General features: G+C 38.8%; 1 protein-coding gene across 1 annotated transcript in view; it reads left to right on the top strand.

The window, feature by feature from the left end:
* Nucleotides 1-16,972, top strand: part of Cog5 (component of oligomeric golgi complex 5) — a 251,996-nt gene that overhangs the window by 197,886 nt on the left and 37,138 nt on the right. The window contains exons 14-16 of the mRNA XM_060366797.1: nt 1,454-1,553; nt 4,712-4,822; nt 5,638-5,700. Of these exons, the coding sequence (XP_060222780.1) occupies nt 1,454-1,553; nt 4,712-4,822; nt 5,638-5,700 (274 nt within the window). The remainder of the gene's footprint in view (nt 1-1,453; nt 1,554-4,711; nt 4,823-5,637; nt 5,701-16,972) is intronic.

The raw sequence follows: 16,972 nt of genomic DNA on the forward strand, positions 1-16,972 counted from the left end.
CAGGTCACAGCTCAGTGCCTGACATAGCTGGCAAGTTGTCATAGCCCTAATTCTGTACTTCTGTGATTGACATTTTGAGGAGTAAAAAGAGTCACTGGACATTATGGACCCATGAAGTAGGATTGCTTAGGTTCTTTCAGTCTGCAGACGTAATGATGGCAGTTTACAGGTGTACTACTTACATGAGTATCTGTAGCTGTGGCTGTACTTGTACACTGCTTCAGCTGCCCTATACCTTTCACCATGTACTTGAACTTGCTGATGTCTTGACTGTAAGCTTCTCATTTTAACTCAGCAGGCTGTTCCCTGCTGAGTGTACTTGTGGTGCGAAAGGTGCCATATTCAACTTGATATCTGCTATCTAGTTCTGTAATGTTGAGGAGGTTGGTCATCAAGGATGACAGTGCTATACGCAGATATCATCTGGGGTTTTGAAGAAGGACGCTTATGCCGGTGTTTGATAGAATGTAAAAGTGAGTGGTCTCAGTACTACATGAAAGGGCATTTTGTCATATCCAACATATACCAGTCTTGTTTCATTCATTCAGCTTCTTTTTGTTGTTTTGTTTTGATTTTTGAGGTAGGGTCTCTGTGTAGCCCCGGTTGTCCTGGAATTCTCTATATAGACCAGACTGATCTTCAACTCATTTAGATCTGCTTGTCTCTGCCTCCCTAGCACTAGGATCAAAGGTGTGCGCCTCAAGTCCCTGGGTGGCTTACTTTAGGTTTTTTTTTAAGTTAATTTGGTAAGTGCCCAAAATTTCATCCACTTCTGAGCTAATGCTTTTCTTTTCCACTGCATATGGTTTTTCATGAGATTTTTAACTCTTGGTATACTTTCCATTGTTTTGAAAAAAATGTCCTTTTTCCTTCTACAGTCCCATCAAATGTACTCTCAGTTCCCTGTTACAGTTGACAGTGGATATGACAGAGAAACACTTAACAATCTAAGATCTTAACATTAAAATTACAGCCCTACGCTTTTCATATCTTCACAGTCACTCTTTACAAAGCAGAATGAGCTGGCATAGTTTATACAGAACCCAAGTGTCCTCATATGTCACATGTAATTTATGTGTTTAGCCTATGTCCCTCCAAGGTCATCATCTCCACTCAAGAGCTGTCACTTCTTGCAGATGTCTGTGACAAGCAGTGTCTCTAATTGCATTTATCAGTGTTAGCAAGAGTGTACACAATTTACTCTCTCAATCACAGACTGGGCCCACACGTGACATGCTTTTGTTAACGTGAAACTTATCATTAACAAAACCATCTCAGAGCCCTTTTTCCTAATGCTTAATGTAGGGAGAAAATGAAACACTGTAACACCATTTCTTGGGAGCGATCAGCAAAATCTATATAAAGATTCAACATGGTTTTTATTGGGTTTCAGATTATATGTTGCTCATTACTATTATTAATAACTGAAATCTGCTTTTTTTTTTTCCTCTAGTGAACTCAATGTAGCTGCTATTGATGTAAACCTTACATTAGCTGTGTCAAAAAATGTGGCAAAGACCATCCAATTATATGGTGTGAAATCAGAGCAGCTTGTAAGTGTTGTCCCTTCATTTCTGCTGTGGTGATTTGGCTAAAAATTGTTAGTTATACACTCCTTGAATGGTCATAATTAACATGATAACAAACGAAGTAATCTGTTTATACTTACATCTGAGTTGTTCTAGTTGGTTTTATAATAATTTTAGAGCAGCATACTAAGTAATTTACATCGACTGACCCACAGTGGTAATTACATTATGAAGCTTCCTAATTTCAGTTTCCAAATTGTGTTTGCTAATATGGTGCAATTTTCCATTCATTTGTTCTTGTAATCTTTTTTTTTTTTTTTTTTCAATGCAGTTTATTCAGGAACCTTGAACAATCATCTGACCCTGGGGAAAGCCAGCCCACAGCTTAAATAGCCTCTTGACAAATAATTTAGAGGCATTTTTTTTCAAACTTTGTTTATTAAAAAAGAACCATACAGAGACACAAGAGCTTTTTGTAGGCAATCAGATGACCGAATTTTCTTTCAGAACTTATTTGTAGATGTGCATAGTTTTAAACACACACACGGTTAATGACCATTAATAAGATTTGATATTGTCTCCAGTAGAATTTAGTGTAGCTGCTGAACAAAATGACAGCCTACAGACTGGGAAAGGATCTTCACCAACCCTATATCTGACAGAGGGCTAATATCCAGTATATATAAAGAACTCAAGAAATTAAACAGCAACAAATCAAGTAATCCAATTAAAAAATGGGGAACAGAGCTAAACAGAGAATTCTCAATAGAGGAATATCGAATGGCAGAGATACACTTAAAGAAATGCTTTATGTCCTTAGTCATCAGGGAAATGCAAATCAAAATGACCCTGAGATTTCACCTTACACCCATCAGAGTGGCTAAGTTCAAAAACTGAAGTGACAATACATGCTGGAGAGGATGTGGAGAAAGGGGAACCCTCCTCCACTGCTGGTGGAAATGTAAACTTGTACAACCACTTTGGAAAGCAATATGGTGTTTTCTCAGACAATTAGGAATAGTACTTCCTCAAGATCCAGCTATACCACTCCTAGGCATATATCCAAAAGATGCTCAAGTACACAACAAGGACATTTGCTCAACCATGTTCATAGCAGCTTTATTAGTAATAGCCAGAACCTGGAAACAACCCACATGTCCCTCAATGGAGGAATTGGTACAGAATTGTGACATTTCCAAAATGGGATACTACTCGGCAATTAAAAACAAGGAAATCATGAAATTTGCAGGCAAATGGTGGGAACTAGAAAAGATTCTCCCGAGTGAGGTATCTCAGAAGCAGAAAGACACGCATGGTATAAACTCACATTTAAGTGGATATTAGGCATATAGTATAGGATAAACATACTAAAATCTGACACCTAAAGAAGCTAAGCAAGAAGGAGAACCCTGGGTAAGAGGATCAGTCTTCACTCAAAAAGGCAAATGGGACAGACATAGGAAGAAGGAGAAAACAGGGAACAGGACAGGACTCTACCACAGAGGGCCACTGAAAGACCCTATCCAGCAAAGTATCAAAGCAGATGCTGAGATTCATGGCCAAACTTTGGGCAGAGTTCAGGGAAACTTGAGAAAGAAGGGGGAGCTAGAAAGACCTGGACCGGACAGGAGCTCCAGAAATCTGGGCCCAGGAGTTTTTTTCTGAGACTGATACTCCAAGCAAGGACATTCATGGAGATAACCTAGAACCCCTGCGTGGATATAGCCCATGGCAGCTCAGTCTTCAAGTGGGTTCCCTAGTAATGGGAACAGGGACTGTCTCTGACATGAACTGAGTGGCCTGCTCTTTGATCACCTCCTCTGATTGGGGAGCAGCTTTACCAGGCCACTGAGGAAGAAAATGCAGCCAGTCCTGATGAGACCTGATATGCTGGTGTCCAAGGGAAGGGGAAGAGGACCTCCCCTACAAGTGAACTTGGGGAGGAGCATGAAAGATGAGAGAGGGAGATTGGGATTGGGAGTGAGTGAGAGAGGGGTTTATAGCTGGGATACAGAGTGAATAAACTATAATCAATAAAAATAAATTAATTAAAAAATAAATAAATGGGATCTCATAAAACTCAAAAGATTCTGTAAAGCAAAGGACTTTGTCCACAGAACAAAACGACAGCTTATAGACTTAGAAAAGATTTTAGCAACCCTACATCTGACAGAGGGCTGATATCCAAAATATATAAATAGCTCAAGAAATTAAACACCAGCAAACCAAATAATCCATTTAAAAAATTTAACCCCCACACACATACATACACACAAAGAAATAGTAAGAGCTTGCATTTTATTTTGAGAATATATATTTATGAGTATCTAAAAAGGAAAGAAAAAGTACTAGTTCTTTTTCTCATGGTTCATTTGGAGTATAGAGCAGCAGGGAGATGCTATCTGCTCTGTCTCCTAAAAAGCCAGTGTTCCATATGCTTGAGATCTGTGTCGGCTCTGAAGTGAGCTATGTTACGTCCTGGTCAGGTGTGATTTTGGTTAACAGTGTGATAGAGAATTAGACTGTAGTTCTCCTGGAATCATCATGAGAATGGGTGCTACACAGGGTTTTTCCCTAAACCTAAGCTGTAACTACTGTGGATTAATAAGACAGTCCTTTCCTTTTCCTTTAACGCCATGTACTTGGATGTAAAGGTGAGAAAAGGGAAGTTCTGAATATTACTTCCTATTGCTTGTACACTCATAATACATTCATGGGCATTTTCTTTAATAAGACAGTTGACTACCTCTTTCCATAACTCATTTTCTTGGAGTAAGATGTTCATGTAATAGACACAAGGTTTATGTTCTGTCTTCCCTTACTTTTAAATTTATTGCTTATTTGAATGTTTGAATTTATTGACAGTTGCTAGTGCTAGGTTACTTTGGTGTTGTATCAGATGATAGGGCACATGGGGCATTTGGGCATACGTCCCTCAAAGAGCCCATCAGCCATGAAGTATTAAAAGAGATAGTCTTAGGAAGAATAATTGGAGTTACACATTGAGGTGTTTCTCTGGAGATTTCTTGTGCCTCAAGCCCAAAGCTTTATTTAATGTGATCTGAATAATCCTATTTAACATTCTCTTTGTCAGCAGAATATGCACTTTCTCCTGGCTAAATAAATAAATAAATAAAGCGAGCTATCATCTTGGTAATGTCTTGTATGTTGAATTTTTACAGCTCTCTACTCAAGGAGATGCAAGCCAGGTGATTGGGCCTCTCACTGAAGGACAGAAGAGAAATGTAGGAGTGGTGAATTCCCTGTTTAAGTTGCACCAATCAGTAACAAAGGTAACCTTTATCTTTATTTCCCAAAGATAAATATTTAGAAGGCCTGAAGGAAGCTGAACTTCTAAGACAAGTTTGGTGCATGCTGGTAATCACAGCACTGAGGAGGGAGGCTAAGGCAGAAACGCATTGGGAGTTAGGCCAGCTTGAGCTACATAGCAAGACCCAATGAATAAACAAAAGAGAAAGAACAACCTCAAAACAAAAATCAAAATGTGGTCTTTAGCATGAATTTTCATGTGATATAATTTTGGGTAATTGTTAAAAGTTCTTTTTTGAGTTTGGGCTTGTGAAATATGTATTTGATAGATTAAATGAGAGCTAATCTGAAGAGTTAGCAGGCAGGTTTCAGAAAACAAAACGACAAGAAACATTTAAGTGTGCATGTTCCACTTCCCTTAGTCATTGCTCTGATGCGCCAGAAGCCGTTAGTATGGTTTTGGTTAGGCTGTCTTTATTGATGATTCACATTGACTTTTAGAAATAGAGACATCTGCCTCTGTATTTTAAATATTGTGATAATAATAGCCATCCAAAAAAAGTGAACATTTTTAAAGAAATAAGTAAATATGGTGATCTTCTGACCTTTACCTTATCAGCAAAATTGAATTCCTAATGCTTCCACTGTAAAATGTCCTGTTGTCTTATACATAAAAGTAATTTTTAGTAACTTAATTTTTAAAACAGGTATGATGTATTATCACTAAAAAGCAATGATACTATTTTAATTATCTTCTGGGAAGTCTTATCACATTATGGCTAAAAGTAGTGTCTACAAAATAAATGACTTAAGTTTCTTCATCGAAACTCTGTTGTAGGTGGTTGCCAGCCAGAGCTCATTCTCATCAGCAGCTGAGCAAACTATAATGTCAGCCCTAAAGGTAAGTAGATTTAATCTTTGGCTTTGTGTATATATCAAAGTGGTTTTAAGGTGTTTTGGCTAACTAGAAAATTATTTTCAGAATAATTCAGAGCAATCTATATATGCCAAAAGTTGCTTATTGATAATTATTCTGGAGAAGAGATAATTCTGTGCCTATTTTCTAGAATTTAAAAATGGGCTTTTCTGCTCTGTATAGATTCCATTTGACTTTAAACAGTTGCATATAAAGAGGCAAGAACTTCTGTAGTATTTCCTGAGCACACTGGGGAAAAACGACAGAAAAATAGCAGGTGTCTCCTCTCATCCTCGACAAAGCAGATCTCTGCACAGGTGAACTCATGTCACTGCTCTGCTGCCAGTGAGGCTACAGCCACAGAACCTACAGACAATACTCCATTTCCACATCTCCCACCCTGTAAGTTTGTGACACGTTCTCCCAATGTCACTCTTTCCTCAGTCCTTCTCTGGATGTGTTTTTCCTGCTGTTTATTTGTAGACCTTCATCTCCACATAATCTTTATGATCTAAATTCAATCTAACAGTTTACATTTGTTATGTAGTAGTCTACCCATTTTGTATTTTCTGTCATTTTTCCCCAGTGTGCTCATCTCATTACTAAACATTATGGAAGCTGCCACAGTGAAATAACTGTTTTTAGTAAAAGTTTTCAAAACTATTGATTATCATATTGTAAACTGGACTAGTATGACAAACCTGGAGATTCCGCAATTGTTGGATGGCAGCAGGAAACAGATGGTCGTCGTTTCTGTGCTACATACCATCCTCTGTCTTCTCATGAGAGCTAGCTAACTTTTTCTGATAAACACAGAGCCATTGTACCCTAACAGCCATGGGGATAACATTTAATGGCATTTAATCACTTTGGCACAGTTATTCTGATCCATTTTTGGTTGAGTTTGTCTCATTGCAGATAGTGAATGTGTTGCCACAGTTATATATGGCAAAGCTTCACATCTTTTTTTATTGTGTGGGTTTGATGTTCTCTAAGGGAATATTCCAGATTGTTGAGGCTCTGATATTTTTATAATCATGGCTATTTTGGGGAAAAAATCTTTTAAAATATATAACATACTTTGCTGCTTTGTAGAAAACATATGGAATGTAATGTGATCTCCTTTTGTTTCCTTTAATTTATCCATGCCTGTCTTTGATATGATGATATTCACCAGTGTGCTTTCTGTCCCCCACTCCCATTTCTCACTGTCCTCAGTGGAAGCCAAAATTTCTATTTGTTATTTAGGCTGAGATTTTGATTTCTTTCCTTTTTGTTAATTGTGCTGTTTTTCCACATCATTTTTCTGGCTATGACCACCAGTCATGTACTGAATAGAGAAATAATTCATATCTTATTATTTTAAGTGTAGTAGTAGCTATAAGGTTCATAATGTAATAATGTTAGTGTATAACTTTTCATAGATGACCTTTGCTAAATTAAACATTCTTTTTTCTAATTTCTTGAAAGTTTTAAATTATTGGTGTTATTGCCACATTAAATACTTTTATTCTTAAACACTTGAAGTGTTTAAGTTTAATAGTGCAGTTTTGTCCCTTTATTCTGTTCATGAACTACAGTATAGTAATTTACTTTAAATCTCATGCAAAAGCCCCTTGCTTGACATGTATTACTCTTGTTGTATACTCCTGGGTTTGGTTTACTTGAGTCTTGTTAAGAGTACTTATGTTTCTATCCTTAAAAGATAATGATATATACATTTCTTCATCACTCCCGTATTCTTTTATCAACTACTGGTCTTAATAAATGGGTTTAGAAGGCTTTTATGTTGTGTGCCTTTCCCCTCCAATTATAGGTGTTATTATTGACACCATCTGAGCTGCACTTTCTTTGTAGGAAGGTTTATGACTACAGATCTAGCTGTTTAAAAGATGGATTACCATTCGGGTTATTTATTTATTTGGGAATGAGTTTTTATACTGTGACTTGCCAGGTACTTACTTGTCTGTTCATCTAACGCTCTGATTTGTCTGCATAATTTGCCTAAGAGTCACTTACTGTTCATCAATATTCTAGAACTCTTAGTGATAGCCTGTCTTTTCATTTTATAATGTTGATATGTTTTATTTTTTATACTAATCTTTAGAGTTTAATAAACCTTGTTAATTTTAAATAACCAAAAAACCAGGGAACCCAGAAACCATGGGGCCCAAAAGAAGGTGTCAGATCCCTAGAACTGGAATTACTGACAGGTGTGAGCTGCCATATAAGTACTGGGAACCAAACCCAGTCCTCTGGAAGAGCAGCCAGTGCTCCTAACCACTGAGCCATCTCTCCGGTTCATCTACTTGATTTTTAAAGACAGAATCTCTCCCTGAGCCTGGAGCTCATCCATTAGCTAGAGTGGCTGGCCAGTGAAGCCCAGAGATCCTCCTGTCCTCAGCCCTGTTCCCTATATCCTGCACTGTAGTTACAGACACATGCTCCCACACTGAGCTCTTACACTGGAGACCCAAGCTCAGGGCCTCATCCTCTGTAGAAGGTGCTCTGCTTTTTCAGCTTTTTTTTTTTGTTTTTTTGTTTTTTGACTGTATAATAACCAAAATAGACATTTAAACTTTGAAGCACCACAATTTTGATCATTTGTGCTTGTATCTTCATTCTGCTTCAATAATTTTGAAATTTTATTGTGTGATTTCTTCTTTCAATCATGAATTATTTAGAAGTGTCCCCCGCTCCCCTCCCCACAGTTCCTGTCATATGTGCCTTGCTGATTTCTAACTTAACTGCTCTCAGCAGACAGGCTTTTGCTGCTGCTTGTTCTTAGAAATTTAATGTCTGTTTTCTGACTTGTACTTTACATGTCTGTGTGTATTTGTATTTTGGATGTGGGGAGGGCTGCACATATGTGTGGTTTTTCTAGCTTGGAATGTGGTTTGTCTTTAACTGTGTACCCAGTATAACTTACTGTACTGTCATATCATTAGTCAAGTTAATAACAAGTGTTAAGATATTCCATGTCTACTGACACTTTGTGTGTTCTCTCAATTGCTGAGGTACAGTAAAAATCTTCTAAATATAAACCTTGCTTATTTCTTCTTTTAATTCTATCAATTCTTGTGTTTTCAATTTTGAAAGTCTTGGTGACTGTTTTGTTAAAGGTCTGTTATGTATGTATTTATCACTATTCATTTTCAGTGATTTAATCACTTTACAGCTTAATCAAAGACCCCTCGCTTCTCTCCTTCCAATCCCACCCTTGCATTTTCCTTCCCCTGTAACCCCTTCTCCTCAGAGAGCCCATCTAGCACATCAAGTCTCAGCAGGACTAAGTGCATCCTCTCCTGAGGCCAGACAAAGCAGCCCAGCTAGTGAAAAAGGGATCCAAAGGCAGGCAGCAGAGTCACCACTCCACTCCAATTGTTAGGGGACCCACATGAAGACCAATTGCACATCTGCTACAGATGTGTAGAGGGCCTAGGTCCAGCCCATGCATTCTCTTTGGTTGTTAGTTCAGTCTCTGTGATCAAATATGGGCCCAGGTTAGTTGACTCTGTAGGTCTTGTAGGTTCCTTGACCCCTCTGGCTCCCTCAATCCTTTCTTCCACTCTTCTACAAGACTCCCCCAGCTCCACCTACTCTTTGGCTGTTGGTCTGTGCATCCGATTCCATCAGCTGCTGGATAAAGCCTCTCGGAAGACAGTTATGCTAGGCTCCTGTCTGCAAGCATAGCAGAGTATTATTAATAGTGACAGGTTGGCTCTCTTTCATGGGGTGGGTCTCAAGTTGAGCCAGCCATTGGTGTGCCATTCCTTCAGTCTCTACTCCATCTATATCCCTACACTTGTAGGCAGGGCAAATTTTGGGTTAAAGGTTTTGTGGGTGGGTTGGTGTTCCCCTCCTTCCACTGGAAGTCCAGCCTGGCTAAAGGGGATTGTCCACTTCAGTCTCCATATCCCCCACACCTAGTAGTCTCAGCTAAGGGCATTCCCATAAACTCCCAGGAGCCTCTTCCTTCCCAGAGATGCCCTCCCCCTAAAGATTTACATTCTCTCTCTCATCCTTACTCCTCACTACTGCTCTCCCAGCACCTGATTCCCACCCTTCACTCTCATCTTTGTTCCCCTTCCCACCCTTTTTTCCTCCCACCCAGTTCCCTTCCTCAGTCTATTTCAGATGTCTGTTTTATTCTACTTTCTGGGCGACATTCAAGCATCCTTCCTTGGGCCCTTCTTGTTACTTAGCTTCTTTGGGTCTGTGGATTGTATCATGGTTATACTGTACTTTATGACTAATATCTACTTATAAATAAGTGAGTACATACCATGCTGACACTTTTACTGTTATAAAATATCTCTCTTTAGCTTATTGCTTGGCAACCTGTGTTAACAGTAATTAGTTAATCTAGTCTATGTATGCTTATGTTTGCATGTTTCCTATAAATTTGCTTTGAATGCCTGTGTCTACATTTGAAATGCATCTCTTATAGACAGTATATAGCTGAACCTTGTTCTTTTGTCTGTGCTAGTAATCTCTGCTTTTTGTGGAGTATTTAGCTCATTATCAATGTAATTTTTACCTAGTTTTTATGTAGGTAGTACACTGTTTAGAATTTGCTTCTCCTTTCCCTTTCCTCCTTTCTGTCTTCTAGATGTTTGTTTGTTGGTTTTTTTATTTAAATTTTTTATTTTTTTATATTAATCATAGGTTATTTACTTTGTATCCCAGCCATTGCCCCCTCCTTCATTCCCTCCCAATCCTACCCTACCTCCCTCATCTCCTCCCTGCCCCTTTCCAAGTCCACTGATAGGGGAGGACCTCTCCCCCTTCCATCTGACCCTAGCTTATCAGGTCTCTTCAGGACTGGCTGGAATGTCCTCTTCTGTGGCCTAGCAAAGCTGCTCCTCCCTCCGGGGGGGGGTGTTGAAGAGCTCGCCATTGAGTTCATGTCAGAAATAGTCCCTGTTCTCCTTACTAGAGAACCCACTTGGATACGGAGCTACCATGGGCTATATCCGAGCAGGGGTTCTAGGTTGTATCCATACATGTCCTTGGTTGGAGAAACAGTCTCATGAAAGACCCCTGTGCCCTGATATATTTGGTCCTTGTGGCGCTCCTGTCCTCTCCAGGTCTTACTACCTCCCTCTTCTTTCATATGATTCCCTGCACTCTGCCGAACGTTTAGTTATGAGTCTTAATATCTGCTTTGATACACTGCTAGGTAGAGTCTTTCAGAGGCCCTCTGTGGTAGGCTCCTGTCTTGTTACTTGTTTTCTCCTACATCCAATGTCCATCCCATTTGTCTTTCTAAGTGAGGATTGATCATCTTACCCCGGGTCCTCTTTCTTGTTTATCTTCTTTAGGTGTATAGATTTCAGTATGTTTATCCTATCTTATAGGTCTATATAAGTGAGTATATACCATGTGTATCTTTCTGCTTTTGGGATACCTCACTCAGGATGATCATTTCTAGGTTCTACTATTTGCCTGCAAATTTCATGATTTCTTCGTTTTTGATTGCTGAGTAGTATTCCATTGTGTAAAAGTACCACAATTTCTGTATCCATTCCTCAACTGAGGGACATCTGGGTTGTTTCCAGGTTCTGGCTATTACGAATAAAATTGCTACAAACATGGTTGAGCAAATATCCTTGTGTACTTGAGCATCTTTTGGATATATGCCTAGGAGTGATATAGCTGGATCTTGAGATAGCACTATTCCTAATTGTCTGAGAAAGTGCCAGATTGATTTCCAAAGTGGTTGTACAAGTTTGCATTCCCACCAGCAATTCAGGAGGGTTTCCCTTTTTTTTTACAGCCTCTCCAGCATGTGTTGTCACTTGAGTTTTTGATCTTAGCCATTCTTATGGGTGTAAGGTGAAATCTCAGGGTCGTTTTTATTTGCATCTCCCTGATGGCTAAGGACGTTGAGCATTTCTTTAAGTGTTTTTCTGGCATTCTACAATCCTCTACAGAGAGTTCTCTGTTTAAATTCTATTATTTCATTGAAGTTTAGTTATACCCTTTGGTGTAATCCCTTAATGGTTTCTATCTGTATTATCATATATATTTTTTCTAAATATTAGAATTTCTATTTTATCGTGCCATATAAAGTTATAGAAAGTTGGGCAGAGGGTATAGTTCTGTGAGTGGTTGCCCAGCATGTGCAAGGTCTTGGCTATAATAATATATCTTAAAGTGCTATGCACAACAGATTTGGTATGAAGAGATTTATTGTATGGGCACAGAGACAGAAAGATAGAGAAATAGAAAGAGACAGTGGGAGAGCATAGAAGAAGAGAAGGAGGGGGATGATGGGGCACCCAGAAAGAGAAAGTCAGATGGGGGAGAGAAACCGAGGCAGAGAGAGTGTGCAGTGATGGGCTGGTACTTTATATCTAGTGCACACACAGCTGGTCACACACACTTTGTGGTGGCAGGTGATGACTTAATGTTGCTAGGCAACCTCGGAGTGGGCTAGTGCATAGGTTTGTGAACTAACAGTGGGTTCCATCCCCAACAAAGAAAGAAAAAAAAAAAAGAAGAACTCATAATTATTGTAATTATTGACACACATTTTTATTATAAATCTCTTAAGGCAGTGCTATACATATATTTTTGTTTTTACGCATATCCACTTAAAACTAAAATGTTTTAATGAACAAAACTTTTACGTTTAACTATGCTATACATTTGTTCTTAAAGACTTCAATTTTCTTTTATATTATTTTTGTTCTATATTATCTTTTTCTGGTGGAGAAGAAAGTTTAGTGTAGACATGAAGGAGAAACAGCCAGAGGCATCTGAAGTCTGGCTGGTGGAACTGGGCCATGTAAGGAGAAGGGAAAGGGGAGAGCCAGGAGCCAGGAAGCAAAGAGGCCAAGAAACCAAAATGATTGGGTTTTGTATGGATCAGAGAAGCTGCAAGGAGGGAAGGCCCAGAACTTTAGGATGCCTCTGACCCCATATGCCAGCCAGGAAGACCCTATAACAGATAGAAACTGAAGGATGCTAGAGGCCTGGGGGCCTTTGTCCCAGGTTTGAGAATTAACATTTAAACCTTTTTTGTTGTTGGATAAGGGACAATATAATCTCTTCTATTGCTGCCTCCTGCTGAAAATGGGGTGTCTTTGTTGGGGTAGGGGTAGTAAGCTGGAATGATGGTCACTGGAATGATGATAAAAAGCAGGCTGGGGGACATCTGTTTCATACTTGGGGCTAGCAGCTTAGGAGACCTCTAGGGTACAGATTCTGAAGGAACACCTGGGGTGGCCTATTGTAGGCTGCCTTGCAGTTGATTTGAAATTTGCTGGGACCGATGTGTGAATCTTACAGCAATAAACTTCCTTCCCTTCCCCCTAGAAATATTTTTATTGTAGTGTCTAGAAGAATCTTTTTACTAAAATTAGAGACTTATTTTCTTTTAGTTCTTTAAATCTACTGCTCCATTGTTTTCTGTCTTCTCTGCTTTCTAATGAGACATTAGCCTTTACATTCCCCTGTTTGTAATTTTCCTCCTTCCCCAGCACCATTTTCAAGCTTTGCTCTGTATCTTTGATTTTCAGTGGTTGATTTTTATATACCCAGGCATATTTCTCTTCAAAATTTTTCTACTTGAGTGGCGATTTTCCCAAATCTGCAAATTTATGCTTTCATGATTTGGATACTATGGAGTTCTTTTCTCCTCTGAATAGAATTTATGCCTCATCCTCTCTCTTCTTAAGACTCTGGTTAGCAATAGAGACCTTCTATACCTGCTTCAGAAGTCTAGTTGTTTTTTAGTTGTTTTATTTCTCTTCTCTAGATTGATTTCTGTTGAATGCATCATTGAGTCAAGGATTTTTCTCCTCTGTAATAGATCTTTTTTATTGAAGCTGTCCAGTTGTTTTAAAGTTCAGAAAACACATTTTTTTTTAATTTAAAATTTCTACTTACTTGCTTTTTATAGCTGCCTAAACTTTTTTTCCCTTTATATCACTAAGGACGTAATTTCTGGAGTCTGGATCATTTCGGTGTTGGCATTTGTTTCTTTGAAGGTTGATAAAATTTTCTAGGTTTTTCTATTTATGTTGTTTTAGATTTTATATTGCCTTATTTACCTTGTGCTGGGTAGATGTTACACTGTCTCAATAATGTCACCATCCATCTCCCAGCCCCCATCCATTGCCAATCACCTTAACCATCCTTATCTGTTCTACCTTCCATCCATAATCCCAGTATACTTGCTTGTATTCTTCACCTAGGCCTTTTCATGCCAATATTGGAGTCCTTCCTCCCATCCATGCGGTTCCTTCTCCACCCAACCCATTATGGCATCCTCCTTCCTCCTCTCTTAGGTCCATCTCCTTCCCATTATTCTCCTGTCCTCAAAAGCCTGGAAAACCTTAACCACACCTACCCCATTCTGCCCTGCCCAGGTATAGGTCACTTAATCAGCCAATCAGGTAGGTTTACACAACAAGGATAGGTGTATCCAGGCAACAATATACAAGCATCAAACCAATTACCAACATATTTACATTAATTTTGAATATATTCTCAACTTTTTTATATTGTATTATATAAATATATATTTTAAAATATTTCTTCTGGGAATATGGATGATTTTGCTTTAGTAGGAAATGAATTTGGTCATACTCAAATTGTATACTGTCATATCTGCAGCTGGCCACATTTAAAATCTTGGCTCTTTTTTTTTTCCTTCCCCCCCCCCCCCCCGCCCCTTACCCCTACTACTGGAGTGTCCACATAGGACTTCCTACATGTTGGTTAAATGTACCCCTTACCATTGAACTCTCTCCCTGGTTGGTGTTTCCAAAACAAGATTTTGCTTTGTAACCCAAAGGGTCCTCAGATTTGTGTTACTTCTTTGACCTCATCTTTCTGAGTCTGGGATTATACATTATACACACTACCATGCCCAGACTTAGCTCAGTTATTTTCCCCTTAAGACACAAGTCTCCTGTATCCCAGGTCGGCTTTGAAATGTCTATGTATCCAAGATAGCCTGCAGCTGCTAGTCCTCTTGCTGTCATCTCCCATGTTCTGAGATTATACTTAGTAGGTCACTTCTTTAAATAGTATCGACAAGACATATTTAGTTTATTCTCCATAAATGGGGCTTATGAGTCAGATGGAGCTAGTGCTGAATTTAAATGTCCAATTAGATATTCCCCACCTCCCAGCTTTCTCCTTCCCATAATTCCCTTCTCAAGCCACAGGAGTCTTGGTTGATCTAAGTTTTATTACTCCTTTCCTATCTATAGTGTTCAATCCCTACCATTGTAGAAAATCAGATACATCTAGGGCCCAAGAGGCCTAGATAGAAGTCTAAGGTCATCTTCATCTTCATAGGGAGTTCAAAGCTAGTCTGTGCTACACGAGACTGGCTCAAGGCAACATTACTATAGTTTGTCTCCCGGAAACACTCTTCCTCAGACAAACTAAAAAATAAAAGCATGGCAATCAGTGTATCAAGTAAGCCAAAAGCAAGCTGGCACAGTGGCTCTAATAATTAATACATTTTGATGTCAAGTCAAAATTAGTAAGGAAAGATAAAGGTCATAACACATAAAGTTCCTTGAAAAGATGTAATAACTAATAAATACATATGCACCAAAGGTTTCAGCTTCATAACCCAAATACAAAACACATAACAACAACAACAACACACACACACACACACACACACGAAACAAAACCAGAAGGACATAAATCACTTCCTCTTGGAGTCATTTAACCAAGAGGAAGTTCGTGTTTGAATTTTCTACTTCATGCTTCTTGTATCTTCTGTCCTCTGTCAGTCTGTTGTATGAATCTGCATGTTTACCTCCCTAAAGGACATCTTTTGAATCTGTTTGTCCATGTGTTTGTATCTGCTCTTGTGTATGTCTGTCTATGTATGTGAATGGTATCTTTCTGTGTCTGCGTATGTGTCTGCCCCTATATGTGTCTGTCTTTCTTTCTGTCTGTTTGTGTGTCTGCTGTATGTGTGTTAGTGGTGTCTGTATGTCTCTTTATGACAAAGGGCTTCAATCTGATTATTGCAGTGTAGAAATCATCACATGGGGAAGGAAAGAGGTACTTTATAAAAATCTTTAAGAGAGTTTTGAAGAGATTAAGTTACTGGCTCCAGCTGACCCAGACAACAAACATGATTGTTTATCAATAAATAATCATAAATGGTTGCTTTGATCTTTATAGTAGGTTTTAGGAAGTTGCTTCCGACTTCTGTATTTGCTGTTTTCGGCGAATGATTCACATGCACTGTTCTCAGTCAGGGGCATGAAATGGTACACAATTTAAGACTGCAGCTCTGTTTAGGCTCAGGCTGTAAAAGCTGATAACATGGGAAATCCAAGGCAGGTAGATTTGTTGCAAATTGTCACATTGTTCTCTCAAAGGCAGGTTAAACAAACAGGCCGAATACACAGAGTCTTAAGTCTTAAGTGACTTCAAGGTGTGTATTAACTCTGGCTGTGACGTCCATCACAAATTTCAGTCTCTTAGAATGTAAGAGAGATATTCAGAATATTGCATTGCCACAGAGTAACATTTTGGGATCAGGAAGGGAACCAATGGGGATGAAGAGTGAGAACGAAGAATAGGGGATCAGAAAATTAAAACAAGACATGGTTTTTGTCCCTTATCTTTGCCCTCTCCTTATGATGAGAGCAAGACCATAAAACCCAGGAGACTCAGATTTCTTCTTGTTTACCCTAGAGTTCTACAGATCTCAGAGACTGCCTGAGTTGTGCCTCCTAAGTTCTGCAGTAGGTGTTCTTGTTCTTAGATGTTCTTTTATATCATAAGAAAAGAGAGGGGGGAAAAAAGCCTTTTAAAGATACTAAGGTCACTTCAGTTTCTCTTCCCAGGGTACAGCCGAAACCCATAGGGGCAGACATACCCAAGTCTCTCTCAGCTCTTTTATTCTGTCACTCATAGCTTTGGACAGTCTTTGGAACTTGCCTGGGTTTCTCTATATGTAAATTATTTTATGTATGATATAAATTAGAATAATAATTCTGTTGAAATAATAACTTGTTTCTAAGAAAGTTACTTACCATATAAGGTAGACTAAATATCTCTCCTTTTCCCAATCCTCCCAGGACACCTATTGTTTGTGTCCTGTACGTGGCATTTGGCATTAGTCTGTACAGTAATCTCTAGGTTTACTGACTCTTTTGGTTTTTCTCCTGTCTCAAAAGCTGGTGACTACCAAATCTAATCAAAATATCTCAGGAAGCAGGGTCCTTACCTAATAGCCCAGCATGCTTTCAAATAGGCATTTCTAATT

This window comes from Meriones unguiculatus, chromosome 1, assembly GCF_030254825.1.
Source record: "Meriones unguiculatus strain TT.TT164.6M chromosome 1, Bangor_MerUng_6.1, whole genome shotgun sequence".
Taxonomy (NCBI): domain Eukaryota; kingdom Metazoa; phylum Chordata; class Mammalia; order Rodentia; family Muridae; genus Meriones; species Meriones unguiculatus.